Source organism: Mastomys coucha, unplaced genomic scaffold (genome assembly GCF_008632895.1).
Source record: "Mastomys coucha isolate ucsf_1 unplaced genomic scaffold, UCSF_Mcou_1 pScaffold21, whole genome shotgun sequence".
NCBI classification, from domain to species: domain Eukaryota; kingdom Metazoa; phylum Chordata; class Mammalia; order Rodentia; family Muridae; genus Mastomys; species Mastomys coucha.
Genome location: NW_022196904.1, coordinates 112,190,497 through 112,209,741, shown reverse-complemented (window position 1 = coordinate 112,209,741; position 19,245 = coordinate 112,190,497). Strand labels below are relative to the sequence as shown.

At 38.4% G+C, this 19,245-nt stretch overlaps 1 protein-coding gene across 5 annotated transcripts in view; it reads right to left on the bottom strand.

Annotated features, from left to right (window-relative positions):
- Tnrc6a (trinucleotide repeat containing adaptor 6A) overlaps positions 1-19,245 on the bottom strand; it is a 160,707-nt gene that overhangs the window by 36,316 nt on the left and 105,146 nt on the right. For all 5 annotated transcript variants that reach the window (XM_031388189.1, XM_031388187.1, XM_031388188.1 and 2 more), the window contains 2 exons: positions 15,362-15,449; positions 7,037-7,058 (listed from right to left, as the gene is read on the bottom strand). In XM_031388189.1, the coding sequence (XP_031244049.1) occupies positions 7,037-7,058; positions 15,362-15,449 (110 nt within the window). The remainder of the gene's footprint in view (positions 1-7,036; positions 7,059-15,361; positions 15,450-19,245) is intronic.

Below are 19,245 nucleotides of genomic sequence, written 5' to 3'. Positions count from 1 at the left end.
TGCCAGGCCATGTGTGTGTTATCCCTTCATCATTCTATACCATTGAGGTATTACCATTTTACAGATAAGTGACAGAGACACAGAAGAAAGCTGCTCAGGCAGAGCAGTTAGTAAACAGCAGACCTAAAAGGTAAAATCAGTGTGATCTCAAAACAAATGTCCTTCATAGCGGAAATTTGAAATTAAGAGTAAAAACATCTCTAACAATAGGGGAATGGTTAATAATGGAGTGAACACTTTTAAAAAGTATTTATGCCTATTAAAATAAGACACAAATGTGCGCTCAATGAGTTAACATTAATGAAAAAAATGAAGGAAAACAAACCAAGCTCTGTGTTCACTTCTGACAGGAACAGGTATAACTGTAGATTTTAGCTCAAAGTGTTCTCTCTGAAAACTCAAATTTTCTACCCACATACTTGAATACACAATACCTATCCAACATTCTGTCTGTAAGCCGCAGAGCTTCCAATCTACTACCTGTTTCATTCTACAACACAGACAAAGGCTGGATTATCTCCCCTCTGAGTACTAATATGGATGCTGGAAAATTAATTCCAGTTAAGAAACTTGCCCAGAAACACAGAAATAAAGATTGCAAAGATGACAGTCAATCCCAGTTACCATCTTTAGCAGTGATTCAAACCTCTCAGCTTCTGACCATCCTCTAACACTTTCCATAGGACACAGCAGAACAAAGGATCTCATCAGAATGCACTCTGGAGATGTGAATTAAAGGACTAAAAATTGTATAGTGCTAAATACAGGTGAAATGTTTTAGTGTGTACTGTCTTTTTGGAGAACTTGTAAGTGATGTTATCTGATACTCCTACTAATTGATCTAATTCTTTTGTAAAGCTTAAAAGAGAAGATCCCTGTATTGTTCATTTTCAAGCCAAAGCCCTGATTATTGCTTCTGTAGGTTCTGAGACTCTCAGCTCAGGACACATAACTCTGGGATACTCCCACACCCACCCTAAAACTATCTGCTCTGCTCTTGTTAATTTCTGAACATGGTTATTGATTACAGCTCACTGCTAAACTGCCTTTTTACTACCTCCTGTCCCCTTAGTCCTTTTCAGAATAATTACACACACTGAAACACATAATCTTTCCTTTTCATCAATTTAAACAATTTACTGGTGGCTGTGTTCTTAAAACAAAATGGGGTCCTTAACATTTTCTGTGAATTTACTGTGTACATTAATCCAATCTTATGCATGTAAATCCTCTTCTCTCTTTAATAATAGGAAAGGAAAAATGATGACTTATTAACTAAACAAAATTGTTTTTAACTATTTTCCATGAAACTAGGTTGCTATTTTCCCATCTTGTTAGCAAGAACTATAAATCTTATTTGTCACACAACTCAAAGACAGCTCTCACAGGAAGAAAAGAATCTGGCATTAAGAGGTTCTTCTTTCTTAAAAAATGATTTATTTTATGTATGAGTACACTGTCATTGTCTTCAGATACATCAGAAGAGGACATCAGACCTCATTATAGGTGGTTGTGTTCTACCATGTGATTGCTAGGAATTGAATTCTTAACCACTGAGCCATCTCTCCAGCCCCCATTAGGAGGTAAATTTTTTTGTTTGTTTTTTGTTTTTCAAGACAGGGTTTCTCTGTTTAGCCCTGGCTGTCCTGGAATTCACTCTGTAGACCAGGCTGGCCTTGAACTCAAAAAATCAGCCTGCCTCTGCCTCCCAAATGCCGGGATTAAAGGGGTGCGCCATCACTGCCCAGCTCCATTAGAAGGCTTTTAACCAGTAATCATCTCTGTTCAGTTTGAAACATCAGCACACAAATCAGCCTCCAAATCAGCTCACAATGCAGAACCATGGTGCCTCACTGAATAAGCCAGACTAACCTCAACACCACCCTAACTCTCCTGGTGACTAATCTGCCAGTGTGACAGAATAAGCTATGGACATGCACCAGAGAACATAGGTACCAGATTCTCTGGGGTGCCATATCAGCTGTGAACAGCCTTTTAAGTACACCCAACAATCTCAATCATTTATCTATACACTACATGCTTGAAGCCACAGCTTTCTTATGTCTCAGTTTTCTACTCTGAAGTTCTATAAAGTCACTTAAGTTCGTGAACTTTGTTCAATAGGAGGTTTGGTCATTGAGAAATTAAAGAGTTACCAATGCCTCAGAAATGAAAACTATTTAATATGACCTAGCAGCACCTCCTCAGGTACATAACCCAAAGAGAAGACTGGAACACTCTCAAGTACCTTGTAGGGTGATACAGACTCTCCAAGGCCATCACAGAATTATGCAAAGTTGTGCCAAAACCGGAATGTCCCAGTAGATAAAGAAACTATGACATAGAGCTGTGTGTGAGCACACACTCAGATACAGATATACAGAGAGAGAGAGAGAGAGAGACAGAGAGACAGAGACAGAGACTCTCTCTCTCTCTCTCTCTCTCTCTCTCTCTCTCTCTCTCTCTCTCTCTCTCTCTTTCTCTCTGCAGGATGTTCCTCAGCATCAAAAAAGGGTGTCTTAACATTGGGGATGACAGAGATAAACCTGAGGACTATGCCAAGTGAAATAAACCAAAATACTACATAATCTCACTTAAATGTAGAACTTAAAAGTAATAATAATAGAGACTTAATAGCTCTAGCCTGGTGATAAAGTACTTTCTTAGCAAATGTAAGGTCCCCTGCACAGTCCCCAAAGCTGTCAAAACAAAACCCCAAATTCCTCAGAACTGACTAGTTATCACTAGGAAATTATCATAAGGGGAGTGGATTAAAGGGTACAAAGTTGCAGTTACTCATGCTGAGTAAGTCTTAAGACTTACTACACCTTACGACTCTAGTTAATACTGAAGTGCCACTAAAACAGAATGGAAGGTCGATTCAGGTACAGTTGCTACCAAAAATCAGGGTAAAACAAGACAAGATACATCATCCAGTGTGATGGGTGTGTCACTTCACTCAATGGTAGTACTCACCCCACAATGCATCAGAACAATTCAACACAGGCCAAACCTGGCCATCCAATGCTCTAATGTGTCATTTCTACCCACTATAAACATCAAACCATAAACCTAACAGACACATTCCCAGCATTAAAAATAAAATACATGTTTATAAATAAAATAATTGGGAGCAGCTGTGAATAGAGCTGCCAGCAAATGAAGGATGAAGTGAAACAGAAGGAAACAGCACACTGCATCTCAAGTGACTTGGTTGTCAGTCGAATATGCTCACACTGTGGAAGGCCTAAAAACCAGGTGGTAGTGTAAGCAAGCAAATAAAATGATGACTGATGTCTGGAAAAGATATTAAACAGTAGGTACTCAAAGATCACACTGAAGAGGAAATATCTATGACTCAATCAACAGCCTAAGACAAGATATAATCAAGAGTTCAAAATTACAAATGTAATAAATTCTGAAAAACTGGAAAGGGTAGAGATCAAGAATGTCTAGAGCAACCTACTGAAAGTAAGGCTGAAGGCTCCACACAACAGCCATGCTCAAGAACCTGGTCCAAAACAACAAACAGGAAAGACCAGGAAAAACAAGTGGTGTACAAATGTAAAATTGTGGGTTGGCTGGATCATAAGAGGTCAGATTCAAAGGACCCCAGAAGAGCAGAAGAACCAAAACAAACAAAAATTAACCAAAAACCAAAACAAAACAAAGAGAACAACTCCTGGCCACTGGAGTAAGTGCAGATGTGCTACACACACTCGTCTACTCCAGTCACATCCAAAATATCGGGGATAAAATCCTGATAAAGGATAAGAGGCAATAAGACCCCAAAAGGGGTTCTGTGCCTCCTGGATTTCAGACTAGTCGCTGGTATCCCCTAACTCAGATGTGTTCCAGATCAGTCTTTCCAATCGTCAACACGGCCTCATAATTAGGCATAAAAGTAACCCAAGAAATGATTTGTAAATGGTTAAGATTGGGCATTGTCTCCTGGCCTACACAATGTTTCCAACTATCCTAGTTTAATGTTTTCCGTACTAGAGAGTAATTGAAGGGTTTCCCTCACTCTAGGACATTAGCTAAAAGGGTTAGGTCCGGGCTCCCCTCTGCCTGCCTCCAGCAAGAACCAGAAAATTAGCATAAGAATACCTCAACAGGGAGGGCTCCACACCTCTTCCTCCTGTTTCACACCTAGCTACCAGACCCTGCAGACCTTGGTGTGGGGGTCTCTTGCCTATGTGATTTCAGTCTAGCAGAAGGACTGGGAGAAGAAGGACTTGGACTAAGACCAGGAGAAGGACTAGCACTTGGACTCACAGAAGGACTAGCACTAGAACTTAGATGGGCTAGGACTCAGATTCATGCATCCCAGGTGCTCTGGGCCCGGGGGATACAGCACCAGTTCAGAGGAGATAGCTGCTGCTTTAGACCCAGTATGTTTCAGATAGCCTCAGATGTACCTCAACTATTGAGCTGCCAGATTTACCATCTCTCTTTTGCAATGACTGTAAAAGTCTGATGCCATTTCTAAGAAATACATTTAGATCTTATACTTCATGTGTCGTCTCTGCCGGCATTTCTTTGCCTACGCCTTGTCAACCTGAGGCCCAGATCAGCCGGCCCGCGGCACAGATGAAGTTTCAAGATGCTGTGTATATTCTGCATCATTGTAACCCTAATTCAATCATAATCTTACTTTCAACTCCTCTTCTGACCACAGGATCTCCCAATGTATCCTGGCTGGCCTCAAACTCACTATTTAGGCCAAAAGCTGGCCTTATCTCAGAGGTCTTCTTGTCTCTATCCCTAGGATTAAAGGTGTAAGCCAACATATGGTAGCCCAGCAGCTACTAGTCTAATCTATTATAGCTGGCATCTCATGTCTTTACCTTGTATTCTTTTTCTTTCCTCCCTGTCTGGCTTCTCCGGGATCACTATCTAGGCCTTCATATAGTCAACCATACTGACACACAGAAACAAATTTTCCATTTTTACTACCTGTTCTATCTACCTGCCTCCTCTATCCAGAAATGTATCTGTCTTAGCACTTTTAAATTTCTACTCAGGTTTCAGCCAGTTTTCAATGAACAGAGTTCATTGAAGTTATAAAAATGAAAACAAAAAACAAAACCCAGCTGGATATGGTAGCACATGCCTGCTATCAGAGCTCCTAGTTAATCCTGGTCTGGGTACAGAGGCCAGCTTATGTCAAGACAAATAACCCATGCCAGTCCTTTGCATAAGCTCTTCATTAGTGGCTCCTAGCTGCCTATAAAAATCCAGGCTCCTTAGTATGCTCATATATGAACATATAACATTTACATAAATACATAAAGCTCCCTTGGCCCTGATTCCTACCTGTTTCTTCAGCTTCAACTCTCTCTGCTTGACTCAGTTTAAGGCTTTGTTCCTGTCAAGTGAAATAGCACTCCTTCCTCTGTGCTTAAGGACTACTTACTCAGTCAAACTACATTGTCTTGTATTCTGTTTAAGTGTGCCTCCAGTTTCCACTATATAATAGGAGTCTTAGGAATTACAGTTTCTTTTTTTATGCATGCAGCCAGTGAGCCTGTCTGGGGTGGGTGTGTGTGTGTGTGTGTCTGTGTGTGTGTGTGTGTGTCTGTGTGTGTGTGTGTCTGTGTGTGTGTGTTTGTAAAACCCAGAAAAACCACTTTGTGTGGCATCTTCAGGAATGCCATCCATCTCCTTCAAGAGATAGTCATAGTCTCACAGTGGCCTGCAGCTCACAAATTTGGCATGACTGGCTGGCTATCAAGCTCCAAGAATCCTGTGTCCATCCATCTCCCCAGTACTGGGATTGTATATAATAACATGCCTCCATGCTCAATTCTTTCCCATGGGCTCTTATGGTTAAATTCAGATCTAACCTACCTCCCCAAGCCAGGGATTATAATTTCTTCAGAAAATACCAGGACAGGCCACTCATGGGAGCCCTGGAGCTCATCAAATGACTTTCTTTCCCAGGTGGTTTATAACCTGTACTCACAGCTAAATCTACATACGCATAGTTTTCTGCCTGCTGAATCTTTCCAATAAATTATAACACAGGTATGGATAAAGTAGAGAGAGACTGAGAATTTCTCTCCAGCTCTGGTCAAACTGTAAATAAATCAATTTACACCCTCAAATTCCTCTCTCAAGTTTTTCCTTAGTTTCATGTAAAACCTTTCTTCAGTTAAATATAAGTTAACTATTCTTTTTTGTTTTGTTTTGTTTTTTGAGATAGGGTTTCTCTGCATAGCTCTGGTTGTCCTGGAACTCACTCTGTAGACCAGGCTGGCCTCAAACTCAGAAATCTGCCTGCCTCTGCCTCCCAAGTGCTGGGATTAAAGGCATGCGCCACTACCGCCCAGCTAGGTTAACTATTCTTATATACCTTTATACAAGAGAATTTAATAGATGTTGCCTTTAACTAGTATTAATGGCATAACCATAGGTTGTACTGTGAATATACATACTAATGAGATGCCAAGAGCATACTTCTGATACAGCTAAAACCCCAACGTGGTATGCTGGAGCCGAGTAAGCTCAGTCTCTGAGCTGTACAACTTTTGACTACTAAGTAGTCAGGCGGAAACTGAAGGACTCTTGACTCAGAATTTTCAAGGGATTAAGTTCCAAATCTTCAATCCAGGGTGCTCAATGACCCCAGAGTTAGCAATGTATTATTTAAGTGGTAATGCAGAAATAGGAGTCACTACTATACCTTTATAAAGCACAGAGGAGAAGGAGTGAAGCAGGCAGAAACTGACAACACCCCTGTGTAAGAGTTTAGAATGGAAGACCGAAGTGAAGGCATGTGCCCAAGACTCACATAGGACAGCATTAGAAAGTGGGATCTACTCAAAAGGCAGCCTGAGGGCAGTATCTTCTCCGTGTGGTGACACACCATAAAAAAGCTCAAAGGAAGACATCTATGACTTCATTCAAACAGCCTGTTCCCACCCCAGTTTCCTTAACACATTTCTCTCCCATCCTGAAGGTGAATAAAAATGCACATAAACAACTTGATTTTAAAGAAAAAAAAAAGAAGAAATAACTTTAAACAACGTACCTTTGATTTTTTGTTCAGTGGCCTAAAATGAAAACAAACAAACAAAAAAACAATGTAAATATGAAACTGAAAGAAATGAATTGTTATGATAAAATGTTCATATCACTATTATATAAGATATACATTCATTAAAGAAATTACCATCTAGATGAACTATATAGGAAAAGACATGCAAGCATTCTTTTCCCACAGATGTGCCCCATTGTTCTTGATATCATACTTACTAATAAAAACTTCTGTACTAATTCTTTATAGACACAAAGCACAGAAAACATTTTATGGTGGCTTATAATTCCCTAAATGGGAAGGAGTATGTTTCTCATGCTACGTTTTAAATGATTTTATAATTATCACCTTTGCATAAATAGTTTTGTAACAAATTTTGCGTGTTTGAATGGCTTCAAATGATCAAAGAATTACACTTTCTATTAAGAAAAGTTATACATAATCACTCTGGCCAAATCTGTAATAAATTTAATTTCTGGAGTCAAGTTGATGGTTTAGTTATATAGTTAACTTTTCAGTATCTGTTATGTGGAAAAACTTCAAACTAACTTGTTTTTGACACATGTAACAAAAATGACTAATGGGCAGCAAGGTGAGCTGATGAACCAACCGACTTTCCAAGGCCTGTGCCTATGCTTGCTAGCTCTGACACCAAACTTGAGGAGAAAGCTGGAGGACAGTGGGGCTCAAACTGCAAGGGCCTCCACAAGAACTATAAAAAAATTTTAAAAAATATAAAAATTAAAAGAAAAAAACAGCAAGAGAGGACCAAGCAAAATCACTTTCTCATCAGAATCACGATATGGAGACCTGAATATAAATTTTCAAGAACATTCAGGCTGATCGGAAAAGGCAGAATAATAATAATTGAATAAGAATTATTTCTAAATTAAGACAACGCTTTTTTCAGGGCATGGTAATTCATTTTGCTTAGTCAAATAAAATTATTAAGGTATCAAAAATTCTATATTAAGTTATATCATATAAATATATAATAAAAACTACAACAATTATTCTACTTTTGAAGCCACACCAAATGTTCAGCTTTCACTATGATGCTTTGTCCAGTTTTAGAGCATTATAGATACACAAAATAATGGAGGCCCATCTTGTATTTTATGATCAAAATTAAAAGAGAAACAGTGATGGAAAGGTAATGCTAAAAGACCTGTCAACTAGCTAGACAACAATTATTTATCTTAGCAGAAAGTAATTTTGTCTTATTTTGTTTTTTCAAGACAGGGTTTCTGTATGCAGCCCTGGCTGTCCTCGAACTAGCTCTGTAGACCAGGTTGGCCTTGAACACAGAGATTTGCCTGCCTCTGTTTTCCCAAGTGCTAGTATTAAAGGTGTTTGATAACACCACCTGGCTATAATTTTGAAAATCAAATTATAGAAAAAAATTCTTAGAACTTAGAACTCTGTGAAGTATTAGAAGTACTTTGTTATATATGTTAAGAAATCTCACGAAGCCTAAGACAGCGTAAGAATTACTTTGTAGGTCCTTCCCCACAAAACTCTACAGAGATCTCTTTCAATGAAAGATAAACTGCAAGACATAGAAATTATGACATTATTAAAACCAAAAGCATACAGTGATACTTTTCTAGGCTTTAGAAGATGGCGTTGGATGTGAAAAAGCAATTTTATGAAAAAGCAGTGGTTTTCAACCACCCTAATATTATGACCCTTATGTTGTGGTAATCCCCAACTATAAAATTATTTTCATTGCTATTTTATAACTCTAATTTTGATGATAATGAATCATTATGTAAGTCCATTTTCCAATGGCCACAGATGATCCCATTGAAAGGGTTATTTGATCCCTAAAGGGGTTTGAGACCAACTGTTCTAGAACAATGGCCAGCCTCACCCAGTATTCTGTCAACAACAGAGAATGGCCCCAGGAGGTAATATGAGGTATTAATTAACCCTGAGAACACTGACCTAACATAGTAAAGGAATGAATCTGATAGAAAGCCAGCACTCATTACTACTGAGGAAATGGAAAAGGCAGAATTTTGCTTCTTAAAGCAAGTTTCTGTAGGCTGGTCCAAGACACAGTATAATTAAATTATTATGAGGATTTCCAAGTGGGCCCAGTATTTTAATAGTAATTGCCTCGACTGCCCCAAACTGTAGCCAGTAGTCATACGTATGATTACTGATCACCGAACTGAGGAAAGTTTAAACGAAGATCTGCAAAATATATACCAGATTTCTAATACTGAGTATTTTTCAAAGAATAAAAATGACTTCATTAATAATATTTTGTAAAACAGCAATATTGAGGCTAGAGAGATGGCTCAACAGTTAAAGTCCTAAGTTTAATTCCTAACAACATGATGGCTCATAATCGTCTGTAATGGGATCCAATGCCCTCTTCTGGTGTTATGAGAGTGACTATGTACCCACATACATAAAACAAATAATTTTTTAAAATCAAATAGAGCAATATTTGGGCTCTACTGAATTACATAAATATTAAAAATTGTACTTAATGCCTTCTTTTGTTGTTTCTGAAGCAGGGTCTCACTATGTAGGTTGGCTGGTCTTGAACTAATTGAGATGAAACTACCCTGCTCATATTTCAGAGCTATTATAAGGATTAAATAATAAAAGATGACAAATTGGGGTATGAGGGAAATATATACTATTAAAAGTAAGGTATCCTACAAAAGACAATTATAGAGTTCTAGCAAATCAAGCATAGAAGTAAACAGTTGGTATTTTAAATTTTTTCATATTTAATATTTTTTCATCTTCAAACAATCTTTAAAACAGTTCTACAAATGGAGATATCAGATAATAGCAGACAAGAGAAAGGGTGTTTCATTCATAACAGTTCTGTAGTACCTGTCCTATCTACCTCTCTAAGTGTCTAAGCAAATTTTTGGAGCTCAAGTTCTGAATCCTAGCTTTATTTTGACAATGTGTGACAATTAGGTAACTTCCTTCCTTATCTGCAAAATGTGGTCAAATATACTCCTCTCGGCTCAGGACCCCAGGCTGGCTCAGAAGGCACAGAACGGCGGGGCGTGGCCCCAGGTCATGTGTTCCTACTGCTCTAGGCTCCAACTCTCACATGTGGAAATGAGTTGATACTCACCCTCAGTTTTGTCTTTCTCCTCCCTGATCATCGACAATACCTTCCAGATATTATACACTATGGTGGTCTGAATGACTCCTACAAGCTCTAACGATCAAATACTTGGTCCCCAGTTGGGTGACTAGGAAGTATGACCTTGGAGGAAGTGTATCACTGGGGATGAGCTTTAAGGATTCAAAAGCCCACACCATTCCCAGAGTTAGCTCTCTGTGCCTCATGCTTGATCAAAATGTAAGCTCTCAGCTATTGCTCCAATGCCATGCCTGACTCTATGCTACCCACCATGGTGGTCATCTGGAACTGTGAGCTCCAATCAACCCTTCTACAAGTTACCTCTGTCAGTGTCTCTTCACATAGAAAAGTAACTAAGACAAAAGGAATAAAGAATTAACTTAGTTCAACTCACTTTTTAAAACTGAGATAACAACTATTCAAAAATCTTTCCTATGAGTTAGCAAATGGTACCTAGTCTAGAACCCTGGTCTGGTGAATACAAAGGGAAGAATAAGGTATGTGGGAGGAGAGAGCTGTAAGAAGAGCATCTCATTGCCCTCAATAAGCACGTCCTCAGTCTGGTCATGTTTCAGAGAAACGCTCTGATGAGACTCAGATCCAAGGGAGGGAAGAAGTCAAACATTTCTACAGCTGAAATCTCTCTTAGGTTTTAGTAACTTACATCCATAAAATCCCTTCAATTCAAACAGCAAAAGCAACAGCTAAAATAGCATGACTGTTGAAATCTATCTTAACAGAAAATTCCAGTTTGTATCACTGCTGTTCCCACACTTCACTACCACATACTTTCTAGGTACTAAGTTACATGGTTAATTATCCCTCATAATTAACCTATTTCTCAATATCCCTGGTCTTTACTGCACCTCCCTTAAGATCCCTTTTGAAAGTTTTCTTATAAAACTGGAACGGGGTGGGGGTGGGGGTGGGTGATTCCTGCCAATCTAAGGCTCTCACGCCTCTCTAAGGCTGAAGCTTTATGTCTGTGCTCCACCAAGCTATTTTTTAGGTCTAAGAACCAGGAGATTCTTCATCATATAAAAAGTATTGCACATATATGGCCAGCTTATTAGGATAAGGTTGTCAGAACAGAAAAATGTTTAAAGTGAAGTTATTAACTCACTGAGTACCATGGTCATTTATTTACTAGGGTGGAAAATACTATTTTTTTTAAAGTACCTTATTTTTATATAGAATTTCTTAAAAAAAGACTAAATATTTGAATATATGCTTAAGTAGCAAAATAAAAAGACCTGTTATTGTTAAAATACTGCAATGAGTTTTGATGATGCCTAATAAGCTATCAAGAGGGAGAGGCACAGGTATATGGTTCATTGTAGAGCTAGTTTATTAGCATGTTCAACACTCTGTGTTTAATATCTAGCACTTAAACAAATAAATTATATTATTTGGCTTTTTATTTGAAGCAGAAAATAGCTCATGGCATAAAGTTAGATTTCAAAAGCACATATGCTGTTAGGGAATTAAGCCTACATGTTTTCTGTATTTGTAGCATGAGAACCTACACTTTATATCACATTATAAAATGTTCCTTATAGATGATTTCTCAATTTAAAAGTTCCCCTGTATATGGTAAAAAAAAAAAGTGTGAGATATCACTCTGCATGGAAAACAGTGCTGAGGTAGAGCTGTGAATAGACACCCAATGAGATAATGAGGTTTCAACTTTACTTCTGCATCTGCTGCCATGATGAAACCAACATCAGCCACTGACGTCACTTTATACTGAACACAAACAGATTAGAACAGATAGCTGCTAATGTCTTCCTTAGAAGGGAAAGTGCAAGGTTCATACATAGAGTAGGTGAGTTGTGATGAACTTATGTTCAAACACTCATGTAAATAGTCCTGCTCACCTGACTCATGTTGGTCTCCTATACTGGGATATACTTGCTGGCTCCTACAGAAAACAAAAGAAAGCTCCACAAACCTTGTCTTAACAGTTTGTGACTCATGGTCTTTCAATATGAGCCAATCTGGGAGTTTTCTTTTTTTTAAGGAGCTATTTGGTAGCAGTGTATGGAAATACCAGCTGTCCTTATTTTGCCAACAGGTTGCATTCAAATTCAGTTATAAGCTGGTTTTCTACAATTTGGAGAAGCTGTATTTACACTAGCAGTCTGGACAATGAAATTTAACAATTATTATGGGTTTTTAACATCCTTTAGACTGTTCAGTGGATGGACAGGATACATAGCAATACTGTAGCCATGTGGAAGATCTGGTAAAAGCAAATTTTTCTTTAGCATCTGGTGGGTGGTTCTTGTGGGATATGATAAGAGTGAGACTGGAGCCACTAACTGAGGCAGGGAAGAAGTGGGAAAAAATGAAAAGCTGTCCCTGCAGATCTGACAATGACAAATAACAAGTAAACACCATTCATGAGCTCCATGTAAATGTATGTATAAATAAGGAGGTACCTTTAGTGACTTGGTGATTTTAAAAGTTGATTGAGGGAAGGTAAAGATGAATTTTCTCGGTTCTATGCCCCAGTGTAGGGGAATGCCAGGGCCAGTAAACAGGCGATGGGGTGGTGAGCAGGGGGAGGGGAGAGGGGACAGGGGTTTGGTTTTGTTTTTTACTTTCTTTCTTTCTTTTTTTTATTTGGAGGAGAACCTGGGAAAGGAGATATTGTATGTAAGTAAAGAAAACATCTAATTAAAAATAAAGAAAACTGGGATAGATAATCCAAAAAAAAAAAAAAAGAGGGCTACTGATTTGTTTGTTTATGTACTTATGTATGTATGTATTTATTTATTTTTAGTTAACTTGTATCCAGCCATTTTTCTAAAAGCATTTATCACCTATATAAAGTTGCTATTGTGTTTATCTGGGGAAAAAAAATGAACTTTCACAACTGAGCCATTTTTTCTATATGCTGACTTAAAATTATTCTACTAATAATTCCTTTTGCAGAATCTCCTCAAATTCCAAACACATATTCTTAAATATTACCTTAGGCTCCTTTCTTAACTTTTTTTTTTTTCTCTTAAACTTACCAGCTAAATCTTGAACTCCTTAAGACCAACAAGGCCTAAGGCAATGTACTGACTAGTTTTGTGTGTCAACTTGACACAAGCAGGAGTTATCATGAAGAAAGCAGCCTCCCTTGAGGATATGTCTCCATGAGATCCAGTTGTAAGGCATTTTCTCAATTAGTGATCAAGGGAGGTCCCCTTGTGGGTGGTGCCATCCCTGGGCTGATAGTCTTAGGATCTCTAAGAAAGCAAGCTGAACAAGCCAGGGGAAGCAAGCCAGTAAATAACATCCCTCCATGGCCTCTACATCAGCTCCTGCTTCCTGACCTGCTTGAGTTCCTGTCCTGACTTCCTTTGGTGATCAACAGCAATGTGGAAATGTAAGCTCCCCAACTTGCTTCTTGGTCATGAAGTTTGTATGTGAATAGAAACCCTGTCTAAGACAGGCAACAACACTCAGACTCTAGCCAAACCAGATTCTACATTAAGCACAACTAGCCTCCTCACCAATCTCTAGTTTATGGGCAAATGGCACCATGGCACAAGTGTACAGAAAGTTTTGCCCAACCATAACTTGAGGACACAACTCTTTCATTAATACCAAATAAGGATGGACCAAACTGCAAAGACCATCCAACATCAAAAAGCCTCTGGTGGGGCCTCAAGGCATCAGTCAACACTAGACTCTATACTAGAGCCCCATCCAAACACCTTTAATGCAGACCTATATATGTCTTTCAGCTTCCCCTGAGGGTGGCCAGATTGGACTGACAGATAACTAATGTCACCTACTATCTCTCCTCACACTCAGTTCTCCAAATGGCTCTCTACTCAATTACTTCTCCCAATGGTGAATGAAGTTTTGCATACCCAGAACTAATTAACTTATCACTTCTTTTTCTGTACTCTCTAAGCAGAGCAACAGTTCTCAAATATATTTAATCACTCAATGGAATCTAAAAGTCAAGATAGGATGTCCCATCTTCATAGCTACTAAGCAAATTCTGTGGTTTATGTCAACAGTCCCTTAAATCAGTACTTCAATCTCTTCCAATCTAATCCAATATTTTCCTGAGGGAAAATACAAACACTCAAAGTCTCAAGAAGAGACTTTACCCATCACTAACTGCTTCCGAACTATCTCCTGATACTCCTCCTCTATATCCCCCTCTCCCCAAAGCCTCCACATTTTAATATATACAGGCTACAAATTCCTATATCTGAGTACCTGGGGTACTTTCTGCTCCTTAATCACCTGACTCATTTCTATTCTGAGAAAATGTCATATCCCTCTGCTCCATCTCAGGCTAAGATATCTTCTTCCTCTATGCTTCAACAGCTTCCCATAAAGACATGCTTCATGCATTACGCCTTTTGTGTCTGAGCTGACTGAAGATAAGGTCCTAGCACGATGCCTTACCTAAGATACATATTTAAAGAGCACAGCAGTACTTTTTGATTAAATAAATACACAGTGGTTTATTGGATCTTTTGGAACATTTTAAGGTCCTTGAGAATTTGACAGAGAAGACTGAGTGGCAGGTATGTGGTCAGTAGCCTTTGCATACCTGCTGTGGCTCCAGCATCTTATCTGTATTGCACACAGAATTCTTTTCTAATAAACACCTTAGGGCTTGCTTTAAAGTGTCTTCATTTAAAGTGAAAATTTAGAAACTCAGCACAGGCATTAAATTAAAGAGGACTTTTATTCTTATCGTGTCAAAACTTGTTTAAATATGATAGTTTACTGTATTTCCTACTTTCCACATGTATCTTATTACCTCATTTAACTCAACACTCGTTTTACAAAACATAAAGAAATTGATACCCAAGAAGGCTAAATAAAATTGATGATCACATCATTCTAAGATTGTATGAACAAGTAAGGCATCAAAACATTCTCTATCTTCATAGCCATTAAGCTTCTGTGTTCTCCTCACAAAATTATAATGAAATACATAGGAATTACTAATTGAAAGATAAACCCCATGAGATGTACTTACCTTTAAAATACTCAGTATGGGCAAGATTATGCATTGAATTACATATTTAGCAAACATATATGCACATTCAAAGACATTAAATATTAAAATGAATCTTCAAGGAAGTTAACAAATTTAATTAGATGCTTTAACAAAGTCATGAGTAATTTCCTTGTATTCTATGTTCAAACTGCTTAACAAAATTTATCATATCTACCTTCTTTTGAGCAGCTTCCTTCTTTTTCTTGTCGTCTTTTTTCTTTTTCTTTTCTTCCATCAACTGTTCTTCTTCTTGCACTAAATCCCTGAACCACACAGTTGCAATTAACTTTCCCAAAATGGATTTAGAAATAAAAATAAAGTTGCATACAGATTCATTTTCACTTTTTAAGAAAGAGCAACTCTGTCTTTATTCAACACAACTTGCAACCTAGCCATACAGCTATCATGTAGTACAACTAACTTTTAATCAACAGAGCTTCCCTTTGCAGATACCCGAGCTTTCATCTTATGTCATATCATGTAAGGCAATGAAAAACTGACAGTTTTACACTGAAAAACTGCAGGATCCTTCCAATTCTAGAATGTAAATACTGGGTAAGTTGTAGTTACCTTGCTAAGGGTCCCAATTATCATATAGCACCAAATGCGGATGGACTGCAATACTTCTGTGCTCCCACCCCCAACTCATATGTGCACGTGCACACAGTTTATGATGCTGGATCAAACCCAGAGATCTGCACTTTAGGCAAGAAATTCACCACTGAACTACATGCCCAGCCATAGATATTTTTTGAGTACAAATTACTCATAAATAGGTAATATATATTTCAGAATTATTATAATAATCTCAAACTATTCTTTCTTTGGAATGTTATAAGCTATAATGTTTGTTATAAGTTTATTTAAATTTTTAGAATCTCAAAGTTGCCAACAGAAAGAACTTCTTCTTAGGATTAGGTAAACTACTTCCTCTTTCTCCCTCCACCTCCTGAAATTCAGAGAGAAAGCAACAACTATTCAAAACTAATATTAGTGAACTACAACAAAAGGAATCATATCTGGTAATAAACATACAAGTCTTAGATTTACCCGCCTCAAGCAGAACAGAAAGAAAGAAATGGGGGGAGGGAGGATAAGGAATAGAAAAGCCAGATCCACCCTAATCCCTGAGCCTTTCCTGCCTACATGGTTACAGGAAGCATTTACTCTAAAAACCAAATTAAAACCAAAACAATGCTCTCTAAGGAAACTAAAACTTCCAAAGGAGGCTTACAGGTCTTTTCCCTGAGTGCACAGCTCTCCTTATCAGAGGGTACTGGTTCTCCAACCATCACTCAAGTGAGGCCTGTCCATTCCCATGGTCCTCTGGATTAGTCCTGTCATTCAAGCACTGTACTGAGAAAAGAACTCTACGAACATGTGGAAGAAACTCTGGGTTCCCACATTAGTCAGCCTAGAGTCTAAGTTTCATGATATCAGTGAGTAACCGTTCTATATATTGAAGAAAACCATCATACATAAAAATAATATGTACCCCTGCCCTGAATAAGCTTTCTGGAGGACACACTACAAACAACAGAGAGCCACAAAGGGAGGGTCAATGGGAAGCATAATCACTTGTTAAGGCTAACTGGCAGTGAGGATGAAACAAGAAAAAACCAGAAAGATAGGCAAGTATGTAGGAAACTGGAAGAGGCTGTAATGTACTGCAGGGAATTTAAACCTGGCTCTTCTGATGGAAAAAAATTGAGGGACATTAAGCAGACTAAGAAAATACAAATGAGTGGCATTATGCACAATTGAAATAACAAATTCATGCCAAATGCATTATGACTATAGTCTCTTATATTCTGTGTAAGGACCATGCCATCAGTCCAAGGCCCAGATGACCACAGTGTACAAGAGTAGCAGATTGGATGGTATGCACAAAGGTAATAAAGGCATGTCCCTCTTAAGACAGGGAAAACACAAAAGCTCTAATTCCTTGGCTTTCTTCAACCTCCTTGTCACCATGCTAGAACTGAAATACAGCCAGGTATGGCAAATATCAGCATGCATAGGCAAAAAGATCACAAATTTGGCACTAGCCTATGCTACATAGTAAGCTACCCTATCATGAGGAAGCATGTTTACTTCACAGTATTTCCCAAGGCTGAGATAAGGAGTGATGATTTAATACAATGGTCCTCAGTCAGTGGCACCCAAAAATACTGTCTACCCTACTTGTGTCAAGATATCACTCTTATTAGCATTTGTTCTTTGTGGTCTCCAGCTAAGTACAGGCCCATTCTTTTCTGAATTTTCTCCTTTCTCTAAAGTTTCTCAACTTTATTTTAGGGCTAGTTTTGTAAAGTTAGCAAGCATCCTTAGTACTTAAAACACATGCTAGATATCTTGAAATGTAACAGTGGCTGACATCCAAAGGACAGGGAAGTTGTTCTTCAACACTGTCCTTACCATCAACCACACAGACTCACTCACTCTATTCATCTACTCTTCCATCTTTTTTCTAGGTTCATCCAGCCACCTTTTTCTAGGTTTTTACATGTACCAAAATTTTAGCTATTGTTCCTTTCAAGACCAGTGGCAAGATATTTCAAAGCTATAGTTCTATAAATCTGCAAGCTGTTAAACAGGAACTGGTTGGGCTCCCCTTCTGGGGCTCTCCAATGAGAATTTAATATTTTTACTTATAGCCCATACCACTTAAAGCCTTTGAGTGCCCAGAGGGAATTTTGTTGGAAATAGAAATGCTCTGGAGTTACATAGTTGTATACATTTGTTATATCTATTACGTATACTCAAGATGTAAATGTTGTTGTATATAAACTGGATTCCCCATATAATTTTTTTAATATGTATTTTATGTGTATGCTGCTAAGCAGCAATGGGGATCTTACATAAACTTTCAGGGGACAGCAATATGAGTCAGTATGTAAGTTGCCTGCCACCAACCTTGACAACATGAATTCCATCCTCAGGACCCACAAAGTGAAGGGAGAGAAATGATTCCTATAGGTGGTTCTCTGACCCTGGAGGAAACCCTTGTGCTATGGCACCTTTCTACTCATCCCACTTCCAGCAGACAATAAATAAATAAATAAATAAATAAATAAATAAATAAATGTCAACTTTTTTTTTTTTTGGCAGAGTAGTAATGGCCCAAGCCCTTAATCCCAGCACTCATGAGGCAGAAAAGCAGGTGGATCTCAGAGAGTCTGAGGCCAGTCTGATCTACAGAATGAGTTCCAAGATAGCCAGGGCTACATAGAGAAACCTTGTCAAAAAATTAGGAAAGAAAGAGAGTAAGAAAGAAAGAAAGAAGGAAAGAAAGAAAGAAAGAAAGAAAGAAGGAAGGAAGGAAGGAAGGAAGGAAAGAGAGAGAGAAAGAAAAGAAGGAAGGAAGGGAGAGAGAGACAGGGGGGAGAAGGGAAGGAAGAAGGAAGGAAAAAGGAGGGAGGGAGGGAGGGAGATAAATAAATTTTTTTATTTCATGTTTTTCTTCTGTGAATGTTTATGGGATAAGGGGAAAACTAGACCATAGCTAATAAATAATTATCTTAGTTAGGGTTCCCATTGCTATAAAGAGACATCATGACCAAGGCAACTCTTATAAAGGACAACATTTAATTGGGGCTGGCTAACTGGTTCTGAGGTTCAGTCCATTATCATTCTGGCAGAAAGCATGGCAGTGTCTAGGCAGGCATGGCTCTGGAAGACCTAAGAGTTCTACATCTTGTTCCGAAGGCAACAAACAGGAGAAGACTTCCTCTCTCACGTGGCTAGGAAGAGGGTTTCAAAGCCTACCTCCACAGTAACACACTTCCTCCAACAAGGCCACACCTCCTAATAGTGCCACTCCCTGGGCCATGCATAGTTAAGCCACCAAAATACTATAAAGTGTAAACTTGAACAGTTAGATAGTTTTTAAAAACTAAGAGACAAGCTAGTGAGATGGCTCCTCAGATAAAGGTGCCTACCACCAAACCTGACTGACAACTTGAGTTTGATCCCCAGGATTCACATGGTGAAAGAAAGGAAAGAAATGTGTACTGATTTCTGTGTTTATTGTGACATACACACACAGTAACAAAAAAA